The following is a 26,894-nucleotide window of genomic DNA, read 5'->3' as shown; positions in this document are numbered from 1 at the left end:
CACTTCCGGTGACGCGCCGCAATCACGTGTGGTGTAAACAATACTCTCATTGGAGGGATTCAGAAGCATGAGACACCGGCAACGTCACTTCCGCAGTGCGCACACATAGTGGGGAAGAATTATGATGGACACCATCCTGCTTCCCATCTAAACATGCGGCGTCACCTCCAAACCCACACCCCGGAACTTGTGTTTCCTATACATCGCGTCCTGCATCACCCAAATTATATCACAACATAAGATAAATCCATGTAGCAGCTCATAACAATAGATAATCGCTGCAGGATGTAATGTTGTAATCATACGTAATTATGAACAATAATAACTCAATAAGGAAATTCCAGGACATCTCCAATAACATGGAAAGATATATAAAGATATTCCTTATGGGTAGAGCATTAGTCATCATAACAGAGCACTCAAAAGACCTCTATGTATCCAAAAAAAAGAGATAAATGAAAAATAAAGTAACACAATAAGCACACAAGAAAAATAGCATGCTGGATTCATCAAGTACCATCTTATAGAAAGCTAGTAAAATTCAACTGCTCATTTAAACCATTAGGGCTTTGTGATTCAAGCCAGAAAATCCAACGTGTCTCACGTTGTAGGATTTTCTTGTCCCAATCCCCCTGTCTTGCCAGAATCTGAACTCTCTCAATAACACAGAAACCAATCTGCTTCTCGCCCCCACCATGAAACCAAGTTGACATGGCGTGCTAATGGTGTATCTCTCTTATGTCTGATATCACCCAAATGTTCACGAATACGTATGCGGAGCTCACGTTTGGTTTTGCCCACATAGTCTCGGGGACAGGAACATTTGCATAAGTAAACAACCCCTGCAGTTTTGCAGTTCGCAAATGAATTCATCTTGTATGTCCTTTTCGTGTAAGCACTGGTAAAGGTTTTCGAAGGTATAACAAACTTGCAAAAACTACAGTGTCCGCATCTGAACGTTCCAACCTGCCTGTTCAGGCACTGGTCAGATTTCAAAAATTTGTCAGTCACTAAGGGGTTAAGTAGGAGAATGGCAAACAAGCCTAAACACACTACAAACACAGCACCAAGAAGCAACTTACAACAATAGATGTGGTAACCTGCGTGTCCCTACCGCCCCAATGCAAGTTTCATAACGACTTCCTTAGGAGGCGTGTGTTAGTAGAGGGATATGGAGACTATTTAAAGGGAATCTGTCACCCCTTTTTTGAGATATCATATAATATCATTCAATTGTGTGTCACATAAGGATTCTCTTAGTACTTTTGCTTCCCCATGACCCCGCACCTTTCATGCATAAATACCTTGTTTATATCGGTTCAGATGTATGTAAACTGCCGCTGTCCGGTCCGCTGGGCGGGGCTTATTCAACTGCCCCCCCCCCCCCGTCTTGCTCTACGCATTTCTTCTTGAGTAGAGCAAGACAGTGAGGGGGGAGCAGTTGAATAAGCCCCGCCCATCGGACCGGACCGTGCCAGTTTACATACATCTGAACCGATATAAAAAAGGTATTTATGCATGAAAGGTGCGGGGTCAGGGGGAAGCAAAAGTACTAAGAGAATCCTTATGTGACACACAACTGAACGATATTATATGAGATCTCAAAAAAGGGGTGACAGATTCCCTTTAAAGAAAGCCCATCCAATAGCTAAGCTGGTAAATTGATAATTATTTATTCCGTCGATCTGTGGCCAATTTGCGTAGAATCAGTGGTGTGAAAGAAGTCCCAACCTGACGGCGCATGCGTAGCCAAACCTAGCCTCAGCCAAGGATCTTCTGACACTCGGCGCTTATTTATATGCGCTTTATTGGTAACTTCGTGCTATTTTGTCTATCTACATGTAAACTTTAATAAAATTTTTATTTTTAAAAGGATTATACTCTATGGTGGTGGTTCATTAACCCTCCTTTTTTCCTCTTGGTGTTTAGTCTATGCTTGAGTTCTTTGTCCTTATATAATTTACAGTATTTGGGACCTATGGGTTAAATTATTTAAATAAAGGTGTACCTTGTTTCAGCCGGAAATTCGAGTACACTGCAGTACTCACGATGAGCTGAGCACGAGAACTGCATAGCACATGACGGCCGGGGACCAAGTTATCTCTGGTGGTCATCTTCAAGCTCCACTGCGTTCTCGATGTCTAGCCTTGTGGTGGAATAATGCCACCATTCAGCCAATGGCATTCAGATGTAGCAGAGCTAGACTCGTCATGGGACAGTATGTATATCTTCTCGGTAGACAGGTAAGGATATTGTTGCTTTTTAATTTTAATTCTCTTACAGGAGAGGGAGGGTGTCGGTGGAATAGGCGATGCAGTAAGTATGGTTTAATTAAGATCTATTAAAGGAGTGTGTCAATTCTGGCTGTCTTTTTTTTACCATGTAACTAGGATTAGTAATGGATAGGTGTCGTATAGACATTTTGCCATTACTAATCCGTGGGCTTGATGTTACCGGACAATACAAAGGTGACATCAACCGCACAAATATTACCCCACTTGCCACCACTTTACCCGGCAAGTGGGAAGAGCCGGATAAGGTACCACAACTGGTGCATCTTTGAATGTGCCAATTGTGGGGCGACTGCAGGTTATTTTTACCCTGGTGAGGGACAAAATCCATGGGCCTCGCCGAACTGAGAATACCAGGCTGCAGCTCTCTGCTTTTTCCTTGGCTAGTTAACACAAATAGGGGGACCCTATGCTATTTTTTTTTGGAGGGGATCCCACTATTTTTGCTAACGATCCAAGGTGAGCAGACTGCTGCAGCCAGATATTATCAGGCTAGTAAGGTTCATGGATATTGGATCCCAGTTGTCTGCTTAAGACTGTGTTCACACGTAGCTTTTTCTTGCGTTTTCGCTGCGTTTTTAAACGTGCGATTTTGCCGCAAAAACACACAAAAAAAGCATCCCATGCAATCTTATGGGATTCCGCAATGCTGTGCTAATGCTGCAGATTTTTCCGCGGCGGAATCGCATCGTGGAAAAATACACAGCATGCTCATTAATTTTGCAGAATCGCGGCGATTCAGCCCACATAGGAATGCATTGTTCTGCTTACTTTCCGCATGTGGCTGTGCCCACCACGCGAAAAGTAAGCAGAACATTTGCGGATGGTACCCAGGGGGTGGAGGAGAGGAAACTCTCCTCCAGGCTCTGGGTACCATATCCCTGTAAAAAATAGAATTAAAATAAAAAAATCGTCATATTCTCACCTTCCGACGTCCCGCACAGCATTCCCAGGCCTCACCGATGCTCCCGGCAAGTCCCTTTCCCAGTAATGCATTGCGATAATGACCTGTGATGACGTAGCAGTCTCGCGAGACCGCAACGTCTTCAAAGGTCATTGCTGCAATGCACTACTGGGAAAGGGACTTGCCGGGAGCATCGCATCGATCGGGGACACTGTGCGGGACGCCGGAAGGTAAGAAAAATACGATTTTTTTTTTAAATTATTTTTAACATTAGATCTTTTTACTACTGATGCTGCATAGGCAGCCTCAATAGTAAAAAGTTGGTCCCACTAGTTAAACACTATGTTTCACAAGTGTGACCAACCTGTCAATCAGCTCTCCAAGTGATGCAACAGATCGCTTGGAAAACGCTAGCATTCTTCAAGCTAATTACGCCTGCAAATCGCTAGTTTTTCCGCGGGAAATAGGCGGAAATTAAAATGTGATTTGCTCGCATAACTCCCATGGAATGGAATTCTGCAACGTGTGCACATAGCCTTACTCTGGCTGGTTAAATATAAGGGGAATGATCCCAGCAAAGAGCAAACAGATGAACGGCATACTAGGGCACACAAATCACCACATTACCAGACGGAGCTATTTATCTGAAGTATTGCGGCATATAATTCAGTCAAAAAATGGAGGTGCTTGCATGAAAAAACATGAATATTTCAATGTGAAGCGAAAAAAGAAGAAATATGCAGCACTCACCGATGTAGCTGAAAAACTGAGTATTTCACATAATTTCCATCAAATGTGTGGACATGCAGGACGTAGAGGAATGCTAGGGGAGGGAGGTGCCAGACAACGGCCGTTTCGCGATTACTCGCTTCTACGGGTCCAGGTGTGGGGATTAGCTAAAGGTCATTCCCTTTATAGGATCACAGACCTTACTAATTAACATACATAACAAGTTGTGAAACAAACATTTACAAAAAAAATATATAGTTATACAATATACAGAGTGCAAGATACTAGAAAGAATAAATCTTTCCATATCGATTTACAAGATAATCTATATTTTTACAATATCATAGGAAGATTATAATCTAAATAACTTTACATACAATTTTTTATATAATATTTTATAAAAATACTGATAGATCGATCCGGTCATTTAGTCCCAAAGGACCTTGTGCGTTCGCTTTCAGGATCCATTTTGCTTCTTGTTGCAATAAAGCTTTGTCATGGTTACCTCCTTGAGGTGGAAAATTGACCTTTTCAATCCCTGCAAAACTCAAAATTTCTGGGTTAGCTTTATGCACATCTTGAATATGCTTAATTTATCGCAGTGAGCCCTTTCCTGATGTAATAGATCTATAGTGTTCACCAAAACGTATAGTAAGTGGTCTTATAGTTTTTCCAATATAAAATTAACCACATGGACAAAAAATATAAACCACGAATTTAGTTTGACAAGAAATGTAGTTTTGTACCTTATGTTCAATAGAGCCAAAATGTATAGAATTCCCTATCAGATGAAGATAACAGTATTTGCAGTGACCACATTTATAATTTCCTTTTATTGATAAATCTCGTAGCCAATTTTTTTTGAGGAGGACGAAGTCTATGATGTACTAATAAATCACCTATATTATGTTCCCTTTTGTATGCAAATTGAGGAACTAATTTACCATCTGTGTGTAAGGTTTTTTCTGCATCAATGAGATGCCAGTGTTTTCTCACTGCTGCATGTATTGCTCCATCCATTGCACTATTTTTGAAACAAAAATTAAATTTTTTTTGTAGGTTTGACTACACTATTTAATTTTTTTGTCCTTTCCTTTAATAAATCCATCTGAGAAAATATTTTTACCCTTTCATATGCTTCATTTAATAAAGTCATAGGGTATCCCCTTTGCAAAAAACATTGTTTCAGCTCAGAAATTTGTTCATTAAAAATGGTTTCATCATTATTCAGTTTTCTTACTCTTAGCATTTGACTATATGGAAGGCCCTTTTTAGTGTGTAATGGGTGAGCGCACTTATAATGTAAGTAATTATTTGTTGCGGTTTCTTTTCTAAATACTTCTGTTTTTAAAAAGCCATTTTTTATTTTTCTATGGGGTGGTGCAGATCTGCGATTTTTTTTTCATCCCGATTCAGTATGAGAAAACAATCTCCGCATACTGCGAGTGGTTCCACAAATCAGACTACGGGCACCCATACAAGTCTATGGGGGGGGGGGGGGCGTGTAAAACATTGGACTGCACTCGGATGTCATCTGAGTGCAGTCCGATTTAAGCGCACAGACAATGGAGAAAACTGAGAAATTAAAGGGAATCTGTCAGGTGATTGTTTTCACAGTATACTAATAGTATCCTGAAATAGGGCTTGGCCAGCACTTTCAGGATTTATAACGTTTATTGCAGTAAGCGCCGTACAATTCTGAGTCGCACGCCATCTAGTAAAGAGTATGTAAATCAAAAGTAAATGTGCGCCCCTAGCCACACCCATAATCCCTACCACCTCTCTGCAGCGGCGTCAGTGATGGTAAAAACCTTGCGCAAGAGGGATGCCTTCCTGGTTCTGAAGGGTTTCATTTATTCCTACACTGTCATTTACGATCACTGAGGTCAGCGCAGAGGGGTAGGGGTGCACATTTACTTTTGATTTACATATGCTTGACTGGATGCTTGACACATGGGAGTATCGACGGCTTTATGACCCTGTCCCTAAAGGGGCGTTCAAGTTTGAAAGATCTATCCAAAGGACAGGGGATAACGTTACAATTGCACAGGGTCCAACCACCATGGCCCCCAGCGATCCTGAAGAGCATAAAGATCCCTGGCTGAATTGCAAGGATGATCATACCCACTGCCTCTCCTCTCATTCTATTAGGAGAGCTGAAGATCAGCCGAGTGCTGCGGTTCTAACAATTGATGGAGGCCATGGCAGTTGGAACACCAGCTTTTAGAAAGTTATAACCTATCGGCTAGAGAATACTTTTTAAAAACTTGAGAACACCCCTTTAATAGAAGGCATAGTCTCCTCCTAAACAGAGATTATTCCGAGAAAGAAGCAGAGACCTCGGATTATAATATATCATATGTTTATTTTTGTGTGTAATTTTGTTTAATAAAATAAAAATGATATCTAGTCTTTAAGTCGGTGTGCCCACGTTGCGTTTTTTTAAGCGTTTCCGCAACGTTTTTGCCGCTGAGGAAACGCTTAAAAACAGCTAACAAAACGCATCCCATGCAAACCTATGGGATTCTGCAGTTGCTGTGCCAATGCTGCGGATTATTCCGCTGCGGAATCGCATAGCGGAAAAATCCGCAGCATGTCCATTAATTTTGCGGAATCGCGGGGATTCTGCCGCCGTAGGATTGCATTGAAAAGCTCACTTTACGCATGTGGCTGTGCCCACCATGCCTGAAGTGAGTGCTTCATGTGCGGATGGTACCCAGGGTCTGGAGGAGAGGAGAATCTCCTCCATGCCCTGGGTACCATATTCCTGTAAAAAAAAAAGAGAATTAAAATAAAAAAATAGGGATATACTTACTCTCTGTCGGCCCCCGGAGTCCTCAGCGGCGCTGCCGGCAAGTTCCGTTCCCAGGCGTGCTTTGAGAGAATGACCTTGATGACGTGGCGGCCTCACAAAGGTCATTCTCGCAAAGCATGCTGGGAACTTGCCGGCAGCACAGTTGAGGACCAGGATCGCTGCTGAGGAGATCCGGGGCCGCCAGGAGGTGAGTATATCCATATTTATTTCTTTTAATTATTATTTTTAACATGCTCTTTTTTACTATTGATGCTGCATAGGCAGCATCAATAGTAAAAAGTTGGTCACATTGTCAAGCACTATGCTTGACAAGTGTGAGCAACCTGTCAATCACTTTTCCAAACGATCCTTCAAATTGCTTGGAAAAGCGCTAACATTCTGCAAGCTAAAAACGCTTGCAAAACGCGTGTTTTGCGGGAAAACGCATGCGAATTCTGCATGCGTTTTATCAGCGGCGGGGAGTTGCGGAAATGCTGCGGACAATTCTGCAGCATTTCTGCAACGTGGGCACATAGCCTCAAAGGGAACCTGAATCCTCCAGAAACAACATTTGCCTTCAGATACAGTGTGTCCGTAAAGTCATGGTGCACTTTTGACCAAACACAGGAGAGCAACAAAAGATGACAGAAATGTGAAATCTGCACCAAATAAAAGGAAAACCCTCCCAGTTTCTGTAGGATGATGTGGCAGCATGTACACATGCGCAGATGAGGACGTAACACAGTGTATACAGCGGAGCAGTCCATGCTATTCGAGATGTGGACGGTACAGAGGATAGATCCGAACGATGCGCGTTTACAGATATGCTTCATGAGATCGACAATGATGCAAGATTTGTGCAGAAGATTGTGTTTAGCGATGAGGCAACCTTCCATATCTGTGGACATGTTCATAGCCATAACATCCGAATATGGGCTGCTGAACATCCTCATGCCTACGTTGAGTATGAACGTAACACCCCTAAAGTGAACGTGTGGTGTGGCATGATACGGTGATAGGCCCATTTTTTTTCGCGGCGCAGTCTGTGACGGCAAACACATATCTTGACATGTTGGAATTGTATGCAGTGCCACAATTTCCAGAAGGTGTCATCTTTCAACGGGACGGCGCTCCTCCACACTACGCCACCATTGTTCATGAGTTTCTGGATAGAACATTCCCCCGGCGGTGGATTGGCAGGGGTTCTGTCAAGCCATGGCCACCACGGTCCCCAGATCTGACGCCCTTAGGGTGTGTGCACACGTTGCAGATTCTGCTGCGGATTCGCAGCAGTTTTTGCTGCGGTGTACAGTACCTTTATTTTCAATGGAAAACAAAAACCGCAGTGCACATGCTGCAGATTTTTCAGCACAGATTTGCTGCAGTTTCAAATCCGCAGCATGTCACTTCTTTCTGCGGAATCCGCAGTGGTTTCACACCTGCTCCATTGTATAGGTGTCAAACCGCAGGCTAATCCGCAGATAAACCGCAGGTCTTTTGACCTGCGGATTTTGCGAAATCCGAGCCGATAGAAATCCGACGCGCAGTATGCTTTTCCCAACTGCGGGCAAAGCCGAAAATCATTACTGCGCATGCGCCGGTACACTATGTTGCTGTGTTCCGGGACATAGTGACCGGCGCATGCGCAGTAATGATTTTCGGATTTGCCCGCAGTTGGGCAAAGCATACTGCGCGAAGCAAGATTGCTTTGCGAACAAATGGAGAAGAATACCGGAGAATATTGCGGACGGGGGCCACGGATGTGGTGGAGAAGAAAGAAACACCGCCCATCGGACCGGACCCAGGCCATTTACATTAGGTCACCTAATTTTTCGTATACAAGATGCGGCCACTGACATCAGGGGCTTATCTACAGCATTCTGTAATGCTGTAGATAAGTCCCCAATGTAACCTGAAAGATAAGAAAAACGAGTTATATTATACTCACCCAGGGGTGGTCCGGGCCTGATGAGTGTTGCGGTCCGGTGCCTCCCATCTGCTAGTGATAACGTCCTCTTCTTTACTTCCCATCGCAGCTCCGGCGCAGGTGCACTGCTCTACCCTGTTGAGGGCAGAGCAGTGTACTGCAGTGAGCAGGCACCGGCAAAAGGTCAGAGAAGTCCGGCGCCTGCGCACTGCAGTACTCTGCCCTCAACAGGGCAGATATAGTACGCCTTCACCGGAGCCGAACGGGAAGCAAAGAAGAGGACATCATCGCTAGAAGATGGGAGGCGCCGGACCGGACCCAGACCGCCCCTGGGTGAGTATAATCTAACTCGTTTTTCTTATCTTTCAGGTTACATCGGGAGCTTAGCTACAACATTACAGAATACTGTAGATAAGCCCCTGATGGCGGTGGCCGCATCTTATATACGAAAAATAGGTGACAGCTTCCCTTTAAAACAGAAAATCACAGACGTTATTACTCTGTTACACCAGACGCCCTTACCCGTGTGTGGCAAGAACTTCACTATCGTTTGGATGTGTCTAGGGCAACAAATGGAGCCCACATCGAACTGTACTGACTAGATATGAAACGGAGTTTTTCTTTTATTTGGAGATTTCACATTTCTATCGTCTTTTGTTGCTTTCCAGTGACTGGTCAAAAGTGCACCATGACTTTACGGACACACTGTATAGTGGGACTCTGCAGGTAAATAGCTTTTAAGCATGTCTGGCAATGTTAGAGGCCGTGTGGCTGCAGGGAGAATATAAGTTGATTTTCTTCCTGTTGCTACTGCTCCACTAAGGCAGCCAGGCATTATTTAACACCATTACCTGCAGATACAGCCACTGATCCTCCTCTAAACCCTGAAGTCATGGCCATCTTAGACCACGACTGCTGAACAGTACCTGCAGATAAATAGCATTGCTGGAGGCGACAGGTTCCCTTTAAAAGGTGTTGCAAATCTCTGACAAGTACTGCAGAAAGGTGAATTCAAAAGCATCATATAAACTAATATAGAAAGCCTGTCAAAAGAACAGATGCTGTTTAGCAGTACTCAGCATCTACACATTGAATGGAGCTGGGTTTCGCAGCTATGTTCAATGTGCTTCCTTTCGGCAGTCACTGGGGCAAACAACAGCTGATGGGGTCAGACACCTGACACAGCGCTAAAATTGGCAACATATCTTTATTGCACAGGTCATCAATATATTGTGAAGAGACAATCCTGTTAAGCAAAATAACAGTAGGAGAATATGAAAGTAGAAGTATTAAAGCGTAACAGTTTTAATTTTTATTTCATAAATCAATAGTACACGTGAAAATAAGCAACTTTGTAATATATCTCAAAGAAATTTGCTCCTGTCTTTGCCAAAATTGCTCATTACCAAAATGTTCAATTCTGCTGTAAAATCTGTATTCAGTGAAGACTTTCCCATTACTGAGATAAGAGATGGCGGCTGCTACTGATCAGATTCTATGTACAGGGGAAGAGGGTCCTCCTCCCTCCAAGTTTTACCTAAATAGAAACTGGTCAGTAGCAGTCGCCACCTCCTATCTCAGTAATGGGAAAGTCTGTCTTCACTGAATTGAGAAGTTTGATAACAAATGATCAAATATGGCAAAGAAAGAAGCAGATTTCTCTGATAAGATATATTACAAAGTTGCATATTCTCATGTGCACTATTGATTTATGAAATAATTAAAAACGTTACTCTTATTACTTTTGTTCTTCTGATCTCCAATATTCATGCATCAGTTAAGTGTCCACAGTAATAAACTACAGGTACAAAAATTCAAGTTGTTGAAAAGAAACTTCAATATACACAAAACAGAAAATGAACATAAAAACCGCAGATATTAAAATGGGGTTACCTGGGCACTGAAATTGCAGAGGAGGATAATGGCATTTTAGACATTGCTGCCGCTCCTGCACCCGTATCAAGCAGCAGCACATTAATACAGCAACAACCGCGAACACTCAACACTGCACCAGGAAGTTCACAGAAAAATGTGTATGCAAATTAAGTTCAAAGGGCAATAATGGGCTATGACCAGTTGTAAGAAAAAAAGCAATGACGAGCAAAACAGCAGGTTCAGAAGTCAGAGCTGGGATTTCCTGCAATAGTACTTGAAGGTTCAATAGTAAAGAAGTATTCCATTTATCTAATACTAGATGTGGGCCCGATGCTATCGCACCGGGAGGGCAGTGACATCACGATGGGGGCAGCTCTGTCGTGCTGTCACAGCCGGCAGGAAAGAGGGTGATTTGCGGCCTGTGCTGGAAATGGGGTGCGGCACCACCAGAGGGTGACCGCACCCCATCTCCAGCACAGGCTGCGGTCTTTCCTGCCGGCTGAGACTACACAGAGGTAGGTGGGCAGGCAGCGGCGGGATCCGGAGCGTGTAGTAAGGCAGCAGGTCCTAGCGGGGGTCCGGCGGTGTCCCGCTGGTGGTACTGCAGAGGGGCCTGGTACCACCAGCGGGTGCCACATTGGAATACCCATCACTTGGGTATTCCAATATGGCGGTCGGCATACTTCTGATGCGGCGCAGTGGATTGTGGGATTCGAGGACGTCCGGATGAAAGTGGATGACGGACAATTTTAGGTAAGTATATAAGATACTTTTCATGGTTTTAAAGAGACAACCAGTCATCACGATTGTGCATTTTAAAATAAAAGGTATGGCCATAATGGCGCTGTTATAATGATTTAAATGATGCCTTCAGTGCAGAAATCCGCAGCCTGGTTGTTTAATCATCATGAGAAGTTTGGGTCTCCTAAGCTTTCTGTGCATTGGGTGAGTTTTTGGGTAGGGGCTAAGGTTCTGCCCCGACCCCTCCGCTGCGTCTGGTGACAGTATTTTCTTCCTGTTTAACAGTTTTCGCCAGCACCATTCTAAAAGCAGTCTTCAGTAAAATGGCGCCGTGGTGGTGCATGCGCAGATTGATAATTTGGCTCATCACCGAGTTAAAATTTAAATCTACACATTCGCCACCATTGACAAATTTCACTGAAGCTTGCCGCAAGATCAATGTGTCCAAGCGCCATCCGTGGTTAGGAAGGGGCCAAATGTAAAACAGGAAGAAGATACCGTCACCAAGGGCAGCAGAGGGCTCGGGCAGAACTGGAGACCCTACCCATAGTGACATCCAAATACACAGAATTCATACAAAAATATTATCCTCAGTGGTAGATACCTATTTAAAGCCAACCAGATACAAATCTATTTTTCGTGTATCCGAAACCTCAGGAAACCCAGACTTCTAATCATGATTAAACAACCACCAGGCTGCGAATATTTTCACTGAAGGTATCATTTGAATCAGTATAACAGCACCGATATTTCCATACCTTCATTCTAACAGGCATATTCCTGATGACAGGTTCTCTAAGATCCCTGATAGCCATTCAAAAGAAGCCTTTCCCTCACATGCAGTAGACTTTTTAGCCACAGATTTAACAATGAATCTGCAGCAATACATGTTAGGCTCGTTTCACATTTGCGGACGGAGGGCTGCGGACTTCCTCCGTAAAGCCCCGCCCCCGCAGTGCCTCTTCCGGCTAGCTCCGCCTATTTCTGCATGCGGCTTCCTGCAGCCTGCGTACCCTATCTTTAACATTGGGTACGCAGGCCGTGCCGCAGTATGCGGATGCCGTCGCATGCGTCGTTTTGACGGTGCGGCGACCCACGTAGAACGCATCATGTTGGAATTTTATGCGGGCACTGCATCGTCAAAACGACGCATGCGGCAACATCCGCATACTGGGTACGCAGGCCTCAGGAAGCCGCATGCAGAAATAGGCGGAGGTAACCGGCAGGGCTGTGGAGTCGGTAAGCCAAACCTGCGACTCCGACTCCTCAATTTCCCTTACACCGACTCCGACTCCCACACATATTGCTTATATTTAAGTGAAAAATTTATTGTAGTACAATGTGAACCTCAGACATTTAATCATTTTTATGATCCAATAATCAAGATATTTAGATAGAACAGAATATATATTGGTGTACTACCCGGCTTTCATTCTTTTTGGTACAGATATGATATGGATAGACAGATATGGATAAATGGATATATAGATAGAGCAGATTTCTAATCTGCTTTTGCTATTGAAAACATTATCTATGAGCTCAAAAACCTTGCAGGTGATGGTTTTTTAAAAAGCTGATCTGCTTTTGCAGCTGAAAAACGTATCCTCAAAAAACACAGGAAAAACGCTGTGTGTGAATGTAGCCTTAGATCAGGAATATAACAGCCATTTATAGGACATTTCATAACTTTACCAAACTCCTATGAAAAAATATTCAGCACATCCTGCATTGAATTACTGTACCCAATTTATTTTATATTTTAGGAGTCGGAGTCGGTCCATTTTATACCGACTCCAACTCCGACTCCACCAAAATGAGCACCGACTCCACGACTCCGACTCCACAGCCCTGGTAACCAGAGGAGGCGCGGCGGGGTTTTACGGAGGAAGTCCGCAGCCAAATGTCCGCAAATGTGAAACTAGCCTTACATACTACATGTAGTTGTTGCGTGTGCATTTAGATTTAAATTTACTTCTCATGGATGAAAATCGGTGAAGGTCAGTTTACTACAGTTGTTGAACTGTTCTTGGACCTCCGCTTTGTGACAAGATGTACATTAGTAGGACCAACACATGGCTATTATTGAAACCATAATATCCTTTTTAACAGAATGTATCACTGACCTTGTAAGGCTGGTTTCACATTGGCGTTTTGGTGCGCAGCGTTTGCGGCGCATACGTGCGCATGCGTCATGCGCCCCTATCTTTAACATGGGGGGGCGCATGGTCTTGCGTTTGCACGCGTTTTTGTGCGCATGCGTTTTTTCAAGGTGTGCGCCTTTGCACTCCAGACGCAACCTGTTGCATTTATGGGTGCGCCGAAATGTGTCAAAAAACGCATGTGCACGGAATGTGACAAAATAACGCATTACAGTCTATGGGAACGCAGGCGTGCGCATGAACATGCGTTCGTCTGCGTTTTCGTGAGCATGCGTTTTTGCCGTAAAAATGTGTAGACACTGGTTTTAACCCCTAAAGGACACATGCGCCTAAAAAACACAAACGCATGCAAAAACGCATCATGTGTTTTTTTGCATGCGTTTCTATTGCGCACGATGGCCTGCGTCACAAAACGCCAATGTGAAACCAGCCTAAGTGTTAAAGTCATAACATATTACATTACAAGAACTAGAGCTTAGAATCCCGATGATTAAGTTTCAAATTATATCAGGCTCAATATTCTTAGTGAAATATTCCTTGAGATCTCAGGGGACCCCTTTACAGGGCCTACTCAATTAGCAAGTAGAATAAAAATAATGGCAGTGGGCCAACACTTAGTGACCTTTTATAGGCATGTGGCAAGATACAAAAAGGTCAACATTTATTCAGACTCAAATATCAGGCATCAGAATAGACTCAAAAATTGGTCAGACCCCAGGCAGGAGACCTAAATTAGGGCTCGTGGATCTTGGTCCATTATTCCTTCTGTATAGTCTTCCAGTAACCTGAGGGAGTGGATTATACAGGAACTTTTTTTCATATCACCACCAATCCTTCATAATCTAACGGGGTATGTCACTTTTGGTGGGAATGAGGGTGAGACTTTTTTATTTAAGAGGTAAGAAGCTGAGCAGTTTTAGATCTCAAGACTCTTATGCCTAACTAGGACATTTGTCAAGTTTGACTCACAAGCCTAATGGCATCTAGAACATGAAAATTATTGATCTATGAAGTATGGTTATCATGAACATACAGTATGTACACATACACAGAATTGACATTTAAGAACGTTGCAAATCTCAAGTATCTCTTTTATAAAAGGTGTTTTATCTCAGACTAAGGCCACGTTCACACTATTAAAGTAAAAAAGTGGTAATATAAAACTTAGCATTTAATAATGCAAATAAAACCATTGAATAGATATAGTCCTGCAGGACTGAAAGTGCAAAACAGTGCAACACCAAAAACAAAACCTCATCATAAACATATAATACACTGCTCAAAAAAATAAAGGCAACACTCAAATAACACATCCTAGATCTGAATGAATGAATGAATGAATGAAACATTCTCATTGAATACTTTGTTCTGTACAAAGCTGAATGTGCTGACAACAAAATCACACAAAAATCAATGGAAATCAAATATATTAATTAGTGGAAGTCTGGATTTGGAGAGACACAAAATTAAAGTGGAATGTAATGTCCTTAAAACAAGTTAAAATGAGGCTCAGTATTGTGTGTGGCCTCCACGTGCCTGTATGACCTCCCTACTGTACAACGACTGGGCATGCTCCTGATGAGGCGGTGGATGGTCTCCTGAGGGATCTCCTCCCAGACCTGGACTAAAGCATCCGCCAACTCCTGGACAGTCTGTGGTGCAACGTGACGTTGGTGGATGGAGAGAGACATGATGTCCCTGACGTGCTCAATTGGATTCAGGTCTGGGGAACGGGCGGGCCAGTCCATAGCTTCAATGCCTTCATCTTGCATGAACTGCTGACACTCTAGCCACATGAGGTCTGGCATTGTCCTGCATTAGGAGGAACCCAGGGCCAACTGCACCAGCATATGATCTCACAAGGGATCTGAGGATCTCATCTCGTTACCTAATGGCAGTCAGGATACCTCTGGTGAGCACACGGAGGGCTGTGCGGCCCTCCAAAGAAATGCCAAACCGGTCATGCTGAAGGATATTGCAGGCAGCAGATCGCTCTCCATGGTGTCTCCAGACTCTGTCATGTTTGTCACATGTGCTCAGTGTGAACCTGCTTTCGTCTATGAAGAGCACAGGGCGCCAGTGGCGTATTTGTCAATCTTGGTGTTCTGTGACAAATGCCAAGCATTCTGCACGGTGTTGAGCTGTGAGCACAACCCCCATCTGTGGACATCGGGCCCTCAGACCATCCTCCTGGAGTCGGTTTCTAACCGTTTGTGCAGACATATGAACATTTGTGGCCAGCTGGAGGTCATTTTGCAGGGCTCTGACAGAGCTCCTCCTGTTCCTCCATGCACAAAGGCAGAGGTTCGGTCCTGCTGCTGGGTTGCTATGGCCCCCTCCACGTCTCCTGATAGCGCCTCCAGCCTCTGGACACTACGCCGACAGACACAGCAAACCTTCTTGCCACAGCTCGCACTGATGTGCCATCCTGGATAAGCTGCACTACCTGAACCACTTGTGTGGGTTGTAGAGTCCGTCTCATGCTACCACGAGTGTGAAAGCACAACCAACATTCAAAAGTGACCAAAACATCAGCCAGAAAGCATTGATACTGAGATGTGGTCTGTGGTCCCCACCTGCAGAACCAATCCTTTATTGTGTCTTGATAATTGCCAATAATTTCCATATGTTGTCTATTCCATTTGCACAACAGCATGTGAAATTGATTGTCAATCAGTGTTGCTTCCTAAGTGGACAGTTTGATTTCACGGAAGTTTGATTTACTTGGAGTTATATTCTGTTGTTTAAGTGTTCCCTTTATTTTTTTGAGCAGTGTATGTCACTAGCACTGACCAACAAATAGGACTGTGGTTCATGGAAGCATGAAGCTAGCAACAAAAATGTAAAATAATGATCAAGGACATAGAAAGAGAAGTCAGATAATCATATCAAACGCTTGTTAATAATAATAGAGCAATTACAGATATTGACATACAAACTGACTCACGGGTCATGCAATAATCCCCATTCACTAAATGAGAGTGAACATCACACAGATGAAAAGAACCCGGTCAGGTGAAGATTGGGTCTATAAGGAATCATCAAGGTGTGCTGCTCCCCACGGTCACACATCCAGTATTTTAAAATCAGCACTTATAAGCCAAAACTAGAAGTGGTTGAAAAATACAGAAGTGGTGACGGGTTTTTACTATACTTTTACCTCTGATTGTTCCATTCCTGATTTTGGTTTACACACACGGATGTAAAATACACGAACGTGGCCTTATAGTCCCAAACCTGAATTTTTAGGCTTTTTTTTTCCCCCACAACAAATCATTATGCCTTGATGTAATATTACATGCACACATGAGGAATTTAGGAGGGCCAATAACTGAATGCTTGTGCCCCATTATGGGTCCGTTTAAGCATTAAAGCAAACAGTCAAATACCAAGCAATATATTCGTCAGGTGCACTGATTTTTACTCATGCATAAATATCAGCAGATATTTTACTGATAACTACTGCTACTGTATGGGTGAGAAGAACTGTATTAGCGATCAATCTGTCCCCATCCCAGTTTCATTCAGTCAGCAAGCCAGTAAAAGACTGCTGGGTGGCTTAAACGTAGCTGATCAGCAGTCATTTAAAACCTGTAAAGGCCTGAATAAAATCTGAAAATGTATAATATATCTCAGAGAAATTTCAGATGACAACTGCTACTGATGACATTATATGTGGAGGGGTGAGAAGAAAGGAGAAACTAGGTAGAGCTTCTCCAGTCTACATGTAATCTGATCAGTAGCAGCCCCTATCTCAGTAATGCCACCTTCACTGAATCCAGATTTTCCCCATGTATTTACAACTTTAAGAATGATTAATCAGTCTTGTTGGAGAAGAAGCAGGTTTCCCTGATAAGATATTATGACTTTTTTTATATTGATGTGTACCACCGATTTAGGAAATAAAAATTTATACAACGGTTACTCTTTAAATTCTAAGGAACTCCAAATATATAAAGCCACATACCTCAGAAGAATGGCGCTACGTGTAATATTCTTACAGCACATGAGCACTGCAGCCCATCAGTGGCCAGGAGACTAAGCTTTTCCTTCTGACGGATGTGTGAAGGCGGCTGCTGATCACTATGCTGCAGCGCTCACGTGACATAACCAGCAGTTCCTGATCGGAGGCAGCCTTCCCTCTTCCACCATTTGGAACAGTTTAAAATGACAAAACGGTAATGGAATGTGAAGGCCATGGCCAATCGGCAGCCATCAATAGGCTGCAACGGACACCCGATAGAATGTCAGACTGATGAACATTACTCACATAGCACCAGTTCAGCGGGGGAGTGCTTTTGTTTCGCTTAGGGCACTCAAGAAGGGGCTGTCAAGTAGTGGACAACCAAGTACAAATGCACCCCTCCAAGCAGAACTCAAGGGCTTGGCAATACAGGGTGCAGTGCCTCACCAGTAAAGAAAACTGAACACATCTTCAACAAAGCATACATGAGCAAGTTGAATACATGTATTTATTAAGCTTCAAAAGATTTTCTAATTGAAGACATTTCTACCTCTCAGAAGATAAAGTAGGTGTATAGTCAATGGAAAGACTAAAGTTAGTGAGTTGTATATATGCACTTCTGATCTATGGATGTCCAGGATCCATTAACATAGCAGTAGGGGCACAAACACAGTGTATGCTGCCATTTAGTCCTCAACAATAATGAGCTCAGCATTAATAACTCCACCCCCACCACTAATTGGCAGTTTTCTGACTATGCACAGTGCACACAGAAAGATGCCAGTGTGTGATCGGGGTTATACAGAGCTCAGCATTCAGAGAACCGGTAGTTCTGCAGCAGAAAAAACAGTGATTTTATCAAAACTACAGCGAACCGTTTATTCTACACAGTGAGTGGTGGCTGCAAGTATGATCCAGCACTAAATTGAGAACTTGCTCTGCAGCACATCTGTGCAGAGCGAGGTGTCAAAGTGGCAGCGCCTGTTTACAGTTGCCCGCTCACTGTGTGCTGAGAATGGACTAACTGCTCTGGGTACACCTCTATGACTGAAAGCCGGACACTCCCTGTAGGAATCAAGTTACATGTCTACTCGCTTTCAGTAAGATGGCGGCAGCATCGTAACGCTATTTACCTGAACATTAACACCATAACAGCAGGTTAATAGCATTTGGGGACATGACAGGTTCCCTTTAAAGGTACAAAACTCTATGCTGACCAATTCTTAAAACATAACATGGTTGGAGCTCCGTTTTTTTGATACAGAGCTGCAAGTCCCAAAGTAAGACCTAGATTTAAATAACATTTTGACACTAGCTTGAGCTTACTGCATCATGTAAAAAAGATCTATTATTGTTTCTGAATTCTTTGTCCAAATGAGCAAAGACTACGTTATATATCATAGGAAGATTTACCAATATGCTACGTTGTGATAATGAACATATAATACTTACAGTTACAGTTGTGCTCAAAAGTTTACATACCCTGGCAGAATATTTGCTTTCTTGGCCTTTTCTTCAGAGAATATGAATGATAACACCAAAACTTTTTCTCCACTCACGGTTAGTGGTTGGGTGAAGCCATTTATTGTCAAAATACTGTTTTTATTCTTTTTAAATCAGAATGACAACCCAAAACATCCAAATGACCCTGATCAAAAGTTCACAAGCCCAAGAATTTACAGGAATTGGAGGCTTTTTGTCAAGAAGAGTGGACAGCTTTACCATCTGAGAAAATAAAGAACCTCATCCACAACTACCACAAAAGACTTCAAGCTGTCATTGATGTTAGAGGGGGCAATACACGGTATGAAGAAATGGGGTATGTGAACTTTTGATCAGGGTCATTTGGATGTTTTGGATTGTCATTATGATTTAAAAAGAAAAAACACATTAGTTTGACAATAAATGGCTTCACCCAACCACTAACCATGAGTGGAGAAAAAATTTTGGTGGTATCATTCATATTCTCTGAAGAAAGGCCAAGAAAGCAAAAATTCTGCTGGGGTATGTAAACGTTTGAGCACATCTGTACTGACTTAGAAACAGTACAAATTACTATTTTTATAGCACAATAATTATTGTCAGTATATTGCTGCTAGAAGTATACAGGTAGTAGGCTAGATATACTTACGGCATTAGACTAAGCTTTGTCCCTGATTTTACGCCTTGTCTCTTCTGTACATAGTTGGCGGGTATAAAACCAACTTGGCCACCTTTATTCTTTGCTTTATACCAGTTAGGATCCTGCATGAAAATATACACAAATAATAAAATAACAGAAAATCTATCCTATAGCAAAAATCTGTAAAAACTAACCAATCCACAACTTCAAAATTACAATTTCATCTTAGTGGTGGCATTCACTTGAATGTAAAAGGTGAAGGCTACAGCCAATCAGCAGCTAGAAGTGATGTGACACAAGTGATGTGTGGGTCAGGTGGCTCAGAGCAAAGGACTCAGGAGGAAAGTATAGATTTTATTTATTTTATGTAGCACTCTGAGGACATTAAAAAGGAGTTGTCAAATAGTGGACAACCCTTTTAAATAGTTAAGAAATTGCACTAGGATCACTATTGTTAGAACACAAACCAGTACAAGCAATGTAGAGTTTTGATTAGTGAAGAGCTTATGTGCTTGGATAAGGTGTTATCCGAACATGCTCAGGCGCTACCCAAGTATCTTGGACATGCTTGAATATGTTTGAATCCCCGAGGCTGCATGTCTCATGGTTGTTAAGACAGCTGCAACAAATGTGGGGATTGCTTGTTTGTTAAGCAATCACTGCATGTGTTGCGGCTGTCAAACAGCAGCGAGTCATGCAGCCGTGGGGACTTGAACATATTATTGGAGCACACACACAAGATACTCGGGTAGTGCCTGAGCGTGTTCGTGTAACACCTTATCAGAGCATGTTCGCTCACCACTAATTCTGAGCAGTGTCCTCCCTGGAAACCCATTTATTTTCTATGCTTTTTTTAATTATTTTTTTTTCATTTACCGTATATCATACACTGCTCACTTCTGGTCTTAGAATACCACTGGGAGAGAATTTTAACATATTCGTGTATTCTTTTCATTACAGATGTTCCCTGTAACTGACTGATAAATTCACCCTGGTTACAGGGGAAATATAGCCTCCTGCCTGCATAGGCTGCTTGACTCTCACTACACACAGTGATCACAAGATCTATGGGTCCTGAGGAGGAAGCACTGTTATTGTTTGCTTTGCTGTGTATACAGCGATCAAAAAGGCAGATATGGTAATAAACCAACTTTGTCTTCTCTAACAATTGGTTCCCTGCTGGAACAGCTACAAGAGTTTATGCAAAAAGCTTACTCTGCATTGACCTTTTAGAACATCATCACAGCGTAAAGTGAGGACCACCCAGACATTTGAAGCCTAAGGGTGATCCAGAAATCATTAATCCCAGTCTGTTCTTTGTTTAAAATGCTATGATATCCTTATGGAAAAAAATAAAAGAACAAAAGGTTTAAATTATTGTTCGGAAAGTGATACATTAAAAATAAAAAATTAAGGAATTCACTGATTTGTCAATGATCACATCTTGTATGCCGACATAAGATTGAAGATTTGCTGAGAATACATGAATGCAAACAATCATGTAAAAGTGGTTTGAATTGGGAGAAGGAAAGACAAGCAATAGTAAGCACAAAACAGGTGATTATTGTACCACATAAATGTATGTCTTGTGAAATTTTTCCAACGCTTTGCATTGTCCATCAGCACTTGTTTTAATCTATCTTCATAGATTTACAAAAGGGGGTTTGATTTACTAATTTTTTTTTTATTTTGGTCATTGTGATAGGGTCTATCACAGTGATCAAAATGAACCAATAGGAAAAATTCCCTCTTGTTGCCGGGCGGCAGTTCTCGGTGGCGCAGTGCGCCCGTTATTTTTTCCCAGGAAGATGACGTGGAGGGCGGGAGCAGGAAGGCCCAGGTGGGCTCAAGGCACCCTAATTCTCTCTTCTCTGATATGTTAGATCATAATCAGAGGAGAGAGAAATCAATTTTAAATCCGACTTTTGTGAGCAACGTTATTTGGTGAATAACGGTGTTCACGTGACAGGGGACCATAAAAACCGGCCCTAATCATGTTCTCCAGACACCAGAGATTTTCCGACGCTGGAGGGGCGCAGTACCCTTAACTGTCGCCGTTAAAAGGCGTATCAGCAGTCTTTAAGGGGTTAAAGATCTGCACTTAAAAAAACAGTTCCCATAGAAAAAAAACTACAGAATCTAGAGAGTTTTCTTCTTTATCACCAAATGTATGTTAAGCTGAATATTACAGGAGTCTATGCATACAGCCATATTACAACATGACACTAGGTTCCACGGTGCAGCGCGCACAGTTTCTCAGGTAGTACTTTAGAAACATCAGCCTTCATATTAACAACAAGGAAGTGACACGGGAAAGTCCCAAGCCAGAGACTTGTCACTAACAACATGCCACTTGTATAAAGTATAGTACCTTGTGTTCAGTTCTCAAACAACGAGAAATACTAATTGTACAAAAGAAAGTGGGTGGTTCTCCAGCGAAGACCAATCCAATTAGAAGTTAAAAAAAAACAACTTCTTTATTAAAGTAGTAAAAACAGTTATAAACGAACACATAATGAAACAACTAGAAATGAGCAAAATGCAAGTAAATTTTTTTTTTAAAAAAAGGCACAAAAATATTTTTATATAATTAGTATATTAAATTATATTGTAAAATCAAATCTTGTCGGATATTCATATTAAGTGAAACTCTAGTTTGTAGTTTAAAAATCCAGCACGATTTCCTATTCAATATTTTTCTTCTATGAAAACCTGAACATAATTGCTTAACTCTAATTGCGGACTTTAATGGCGACCGGTGCGTTTTTTTTTAAAATTCATTTTTTATTACTTTAATAAACAAGTTTTTTTTCACTTTTAATTGGATTGGTCTTCTCTGGAGAACCACCTTTCTTTTGTATGCTGCTATCGCGTCCCAGAGTAGCATGGCTCCGTCCGATGATCAATGTCTAACAAGAGCGCATCTGAATGTGGCGAGATGACTTTTCTTGTCGCATACATCTCTTTTGTCAGAAATACTAACTGTCATGCAATTGACATCATGTGCCAGGACCTTTTTAAAAGGTCAACATTTTTTATTGGGCCAAAATGGCCATCTCAAGAAGCAATATTTAAAAAAAAAATTTACATTGCCCCCACTGAAATCAACTCAAGAAATTAAAAAAAAAAAAAAAAAAAAACAACACAGGACATGTCCTAGAAATCAGAAAGGCTGTATGCGACGAACGTCTCGAAGACCTATCCATAGGGTCTGACACCAGGCATTCCCACTGATCAGCTATTAACTGGTCCAGCAGTGGTCATATACAACCATTGTATTGAGCAGGAACAGGGTGGCTCTGTATATTTAGTGGCCACTCCTGGGATCTGCCACTTGCATTGGTGATCTTAAGTACCAGAGAGGCCACTGTACAATCTACAGAGCTGCCGGGCCACAGAGCCATTCATATCCATCTGCCACCAGAGCAGATAACAGCTGATCAGTAGGGGTGCTACGGATGTGGTCATTAATATGTCAGATACGAAAAACCCCTTTTAGCAGCTTTGAGGAAGTAGTGTGTGAATAAGTTACAAAATATAGAATCTATTCCTTACAATAAAAAAAATTTGCATGGAACTCTGAAGAGTAAACAGACGTACAATTAGAGCATGTAGGTGATGTGAGTTATGTCCAAGATATCTATTCTAAGGGTGCACTTACACTGCACAATTAATGTGAACAAGCATTCCTAACATAGTAATCCTGCAGGGTAAACAGGCTGCCAATCAGATGAAAAAGCACTTTGTATGTTTGACATGTTAAATGATTGATCTTTTAGTTAGCTCAACAGGACCTGTGCTGCAGAGAACAGCAGCACACTGAGCGATCTATTACAAACCGGTCTAGTGAGCATCTGTATCACGGTCACCCTGTGCAAACAGTCTATTAATGACCACTGACCAGCAAATTGTTGATTGAAGTTCATTTAAAGCCACGTACGGTGCAGGGTAAAAGAGTCTTCACTAGAGTTGAGCGACTTTGGTCGGATCGGGTTTCGTGAAACCCGAATGAAACAAAATTTGAGTCGGATGAAACTGGTCCGACTAGGGCAAAAAAAGTCGGAGTTTCGTCCGAAACCCGACCCCAATGCAAGTCCATGGGAAATAAAAGTCGGCATCGAGCGACTTATTAACCATGTTTGCAATAACTGATAATCAAGATGCTTGCCAAACTATGGTTCTGCTAACATCTTGGCAAAGCCTTAAAGGGGTTGTTCATGTCATCTTTACAACAAATGTGTTGAGAACATGATTTTGTGGCACTTCATGACATATATACACACAGACACACCTCAGAAAATAAGAGAAGAGGAATTTGAATTTCAGCCTGTCACCACGTTTGGCCAATACGAGTTACAGCCACCACCTTTCAGGCCTGATATACAGAATTCTATAATGCTATATATCTGCCCCTAACCAGACTTAGAGGAACTGAAAAATAACTTATTATACTCACCTGAGTGGTGGTCCAGTCCGATGGGTGTTGCTCTTCTTGGTCCGTCACCTCCCATCGACCTGCGATCGCCAACCTTCATCATACATACAGTCTGCTCGGCATCGCGCTCCTGCACAGGCGTACTTAACTGCCTTGTTGAGGGCAGAGCAAAAGTACTGCAGTGCGCAGGTGCCGGGAAAGCTCAGAGAGGCCCAGCGCCTGCGCACTGCAGGACTTTGCTCTGCCCTCAACAGGGAAGATAGGCACACCTGCACAGGAGCGCGATGCCAGGCAGACTATGTGGATGATGCAGGGATGTGTCATCCACACGGACCAAGAAGGAGGACGGCAATCGTAAGAAGATGTGAGGCGCCGGGCCAAGACCTGTGACACCCCTCGGACAGGAGGGCCCCGCAGGTAAGTATAATAAAAGTTTTTTTTTTCTCCTTACAGGTCGGGTTGGAGGCAGATATACAGCATTATAGAATGTTATATATCAGCCCTGAAAGTCAGTGGCCGTAACTTATATTTGCCAAACCTAGTGACAGGTTCCCTTTAATGATATGTAACTGATGAAAAAAAATGGCAACAAAACATCTCAACATATTCAGTATCGAGTATGAGTCCCACACACAGATACATGTATTTATATGTGTTGGCATCCTATCAATGAGGTTAGTAATGGTTGTCCGAGGAATGTTCTGTCACGCTGACTGCACTTGGGCTTACAAATCATCAAGTTCCGCTGCTGGCAGCTCCCTTTACAATTGCAGACCAATGATGTCCAGGATGTGCTCACTGGGGGACAAGTCTGAAAAAGCAGCAGGCCATGGTAGCATGTTTAGACCACATAGGCTGCTGACAGTAACACAAGTAAGAAGCAGCCTGGCAAGTAGTGTTGCAAAATGACATCTAGGATAGTTTCATGCTCTTTCGTGAAGGCATCTTCATGGAGTTGCCCACATTGTCTTCAGATCAATCTCCAGATACATTAGCATCCAAAAGAAGTGCTCAAGATAGACCTCCATTACAACCTCGGCTTTTAGCTGAGATGAATCTGTGCTCCACTTTATGTAAATGCTCAGTAGTGAGGCAGGGCTGTGGGGTCAGAGTGGGAAGTCAGGGAAATTGAGGAGTCAGTAGGTAGTTTGGCTTACCGACTGCTCAGAATTTAACGCCTCTAGCTGGACGTCTGGCTCGTAGCCGAACATCATGCAAACGCCTTGTGATTGTTTGTGTGGGCACCGTTTGATTCTTTAGGCTTGGTATGTGACGTCCAATTTCAATGGGCAGTACAGAATTAATCACTACCAACCATTCTTCGAATCTAATGAAACCATGAGGACAGGTCTTTACAAATGAATGCCACATCGGTCCAGCTCCTGGCATTATGATATGGAGTTGCATAAATGTTAGGTGGCCGGACTACTCTAGACCTCATTCCATGTACATTTATCCCTTCGTGACCCAGCCTGTTTTCACCTTTCTGACCCGGCCAATTTTTACAATTCTGACCACTGTCCCTTTATGGAAGTAATAACTCTGGAACATTTCAACAGATCCCAGGGATTTTAAAAATGTTTCCTTGTGACATACTGTACTTTATGGCAGCAGTAAAAGGTCTTCGGTATGACTTGCGTTTTTATGTGGAAAAAAAATTGAAATTTGGCAAAAATGTTGAAAATTTAGCAGTTTTACAAATTTAATTATGCCCAAAATAGTTAATAAATAACATTTGTCACATGTCTACTTTACATCAGCACAATTTTGGAACAAATTTTTTTTTTTGGTTAGGAAATTAGAAGGGTTAAAAATTGACCAGTGATTTCTCATTTTTACAACAACATTTTTTTTTTTTTTTTTTTTAGGGACCACATCATATTTGAAGTCACTTTGAGAGGTCTATATGATAGAAAATACCCAAAAGTGACACCATTCTAAAAACTGCACCCCTCAAGGTGCTCAAAACCACATTAAAGAAGTTTATTAACCCTTCAGGTGCTTCATAGGAATTTTTGGGATGTTTAAAAAAAATATGAACATTAACTTTTTTTCACAAAACATTTACTTCAGATCCAATTTGTTTTATTTTACCAAGGGTAACAGGAGAAATTGGACCCCAAAAGTTGTTCCACAATTTGTCCTGAGTACGCCGATACCCCTTATATGCAGGTAAACCACTGATGGGGCGCATGGCAGAGCTCAGAAGGGAAGGAGCGCCGTTTGACTTTTTCCATGCAAAATTGGCTGGAATTGAGATCGGACGCATGTCGCGTTTTGAGAGTCCATAAACCTAACCCCAACCCTAATCCTAACTTTAGCCCCAACCCTAACCCCAACAGGAAAATGGAAATAAATACTTTTTTTATTTTATCATTTTTCCCTAACTTAGGGGCTGATAAAGGGGGGTTTGATTTACTATTTATAGCATGTTTTTATGTTTGGCAGCTGTCACACACTAAAAGACGCTTTTTATTGCAAAAAATAGTTTTTGCATCACCACATTTTGAGAGCTATAATTTTTCAAATTTTGGCTCACAGTCATGTGAGGTCTTGTTTTTTGCAGGACGAGTTGACGTTTTTATTGGTACCATTTTCGGGCACATGACATTTTTGGTCGCTTTTTACTCCGAATTTTTGGGAGGCAGAATGAACAAAAACCAGGAATTCATGAATTTCTTTTAATTTCTTTTTTTTTTTTGGGGGGGGGGGGGTGGGGCTTTATACCGTTCCGCGTGTGGTAAAATTGCTAAAGCAGTTTTATTCTTCGGGTCAGTACAATGACAGACACCCCCAAAAAAAAAATCATTTTTCTAATATTTTGGCGCTTTTATACAATGAACTATTTTTTAGAAAAAAATAATTATTTTTGCATCGCTTTATTCTGAGAGCTATAACTTTTATTTTTATGGTGATGGAGCTATATGGCTTGTTTTTTTGCAGGACAAGATGG

General features: G+C 42.2%; 1 protein-coding gene across 3 annotated transcripts in view; it reads right to left on the bottom strand.

The window, feature by feature from the left end:
• Positions 1–26,894, bottom strand: part of CSK (C-terminal Src kinase) — a 109,050-nt gene that overhangs the window by 31,439 nt on the left and 50,717 nt on the right. For 2 of the 3 annotated variants that reach the window (XM_073579545.1, XM_073579544.1), the window contains one exon: positions 19,516–19,628. In XM_073579545.1, coding sequence (XP_073435646.1) covers positions 19,516–19,628 — 113 coding nt within the window. Of the gene's footprint in view, positions 1–10,538; positions 10,632–19,515; positions 19,629–26,894 lie in introns of those variants that run through there. The other variant, XM_073579546.1, reaches the window with a different exon arrangement.

Source organism: Dendrobates tinctorius, unplaced genomic scaffold (genome assembly GCF_039654945.1).
Source record: "Dendrobates tinctorius isolate UK_male_01 unplaced genomic scaffold, ASM3965494v1 ptg000062l, whole genome shotgun sequence".
Taxonomy (NCBI): domain Eukaryota; kingdom Metazoa; phylum Chordata; class Amphibia; order Anura; family Dendrobatidae; genus Dendrobates; species Dendrobates tinctorius.
The sequence above is the reverse complement of the archived record's forward strand: the minus strand, read 5'-3'. Positions and strand labels throughout refer to the sequence as shown.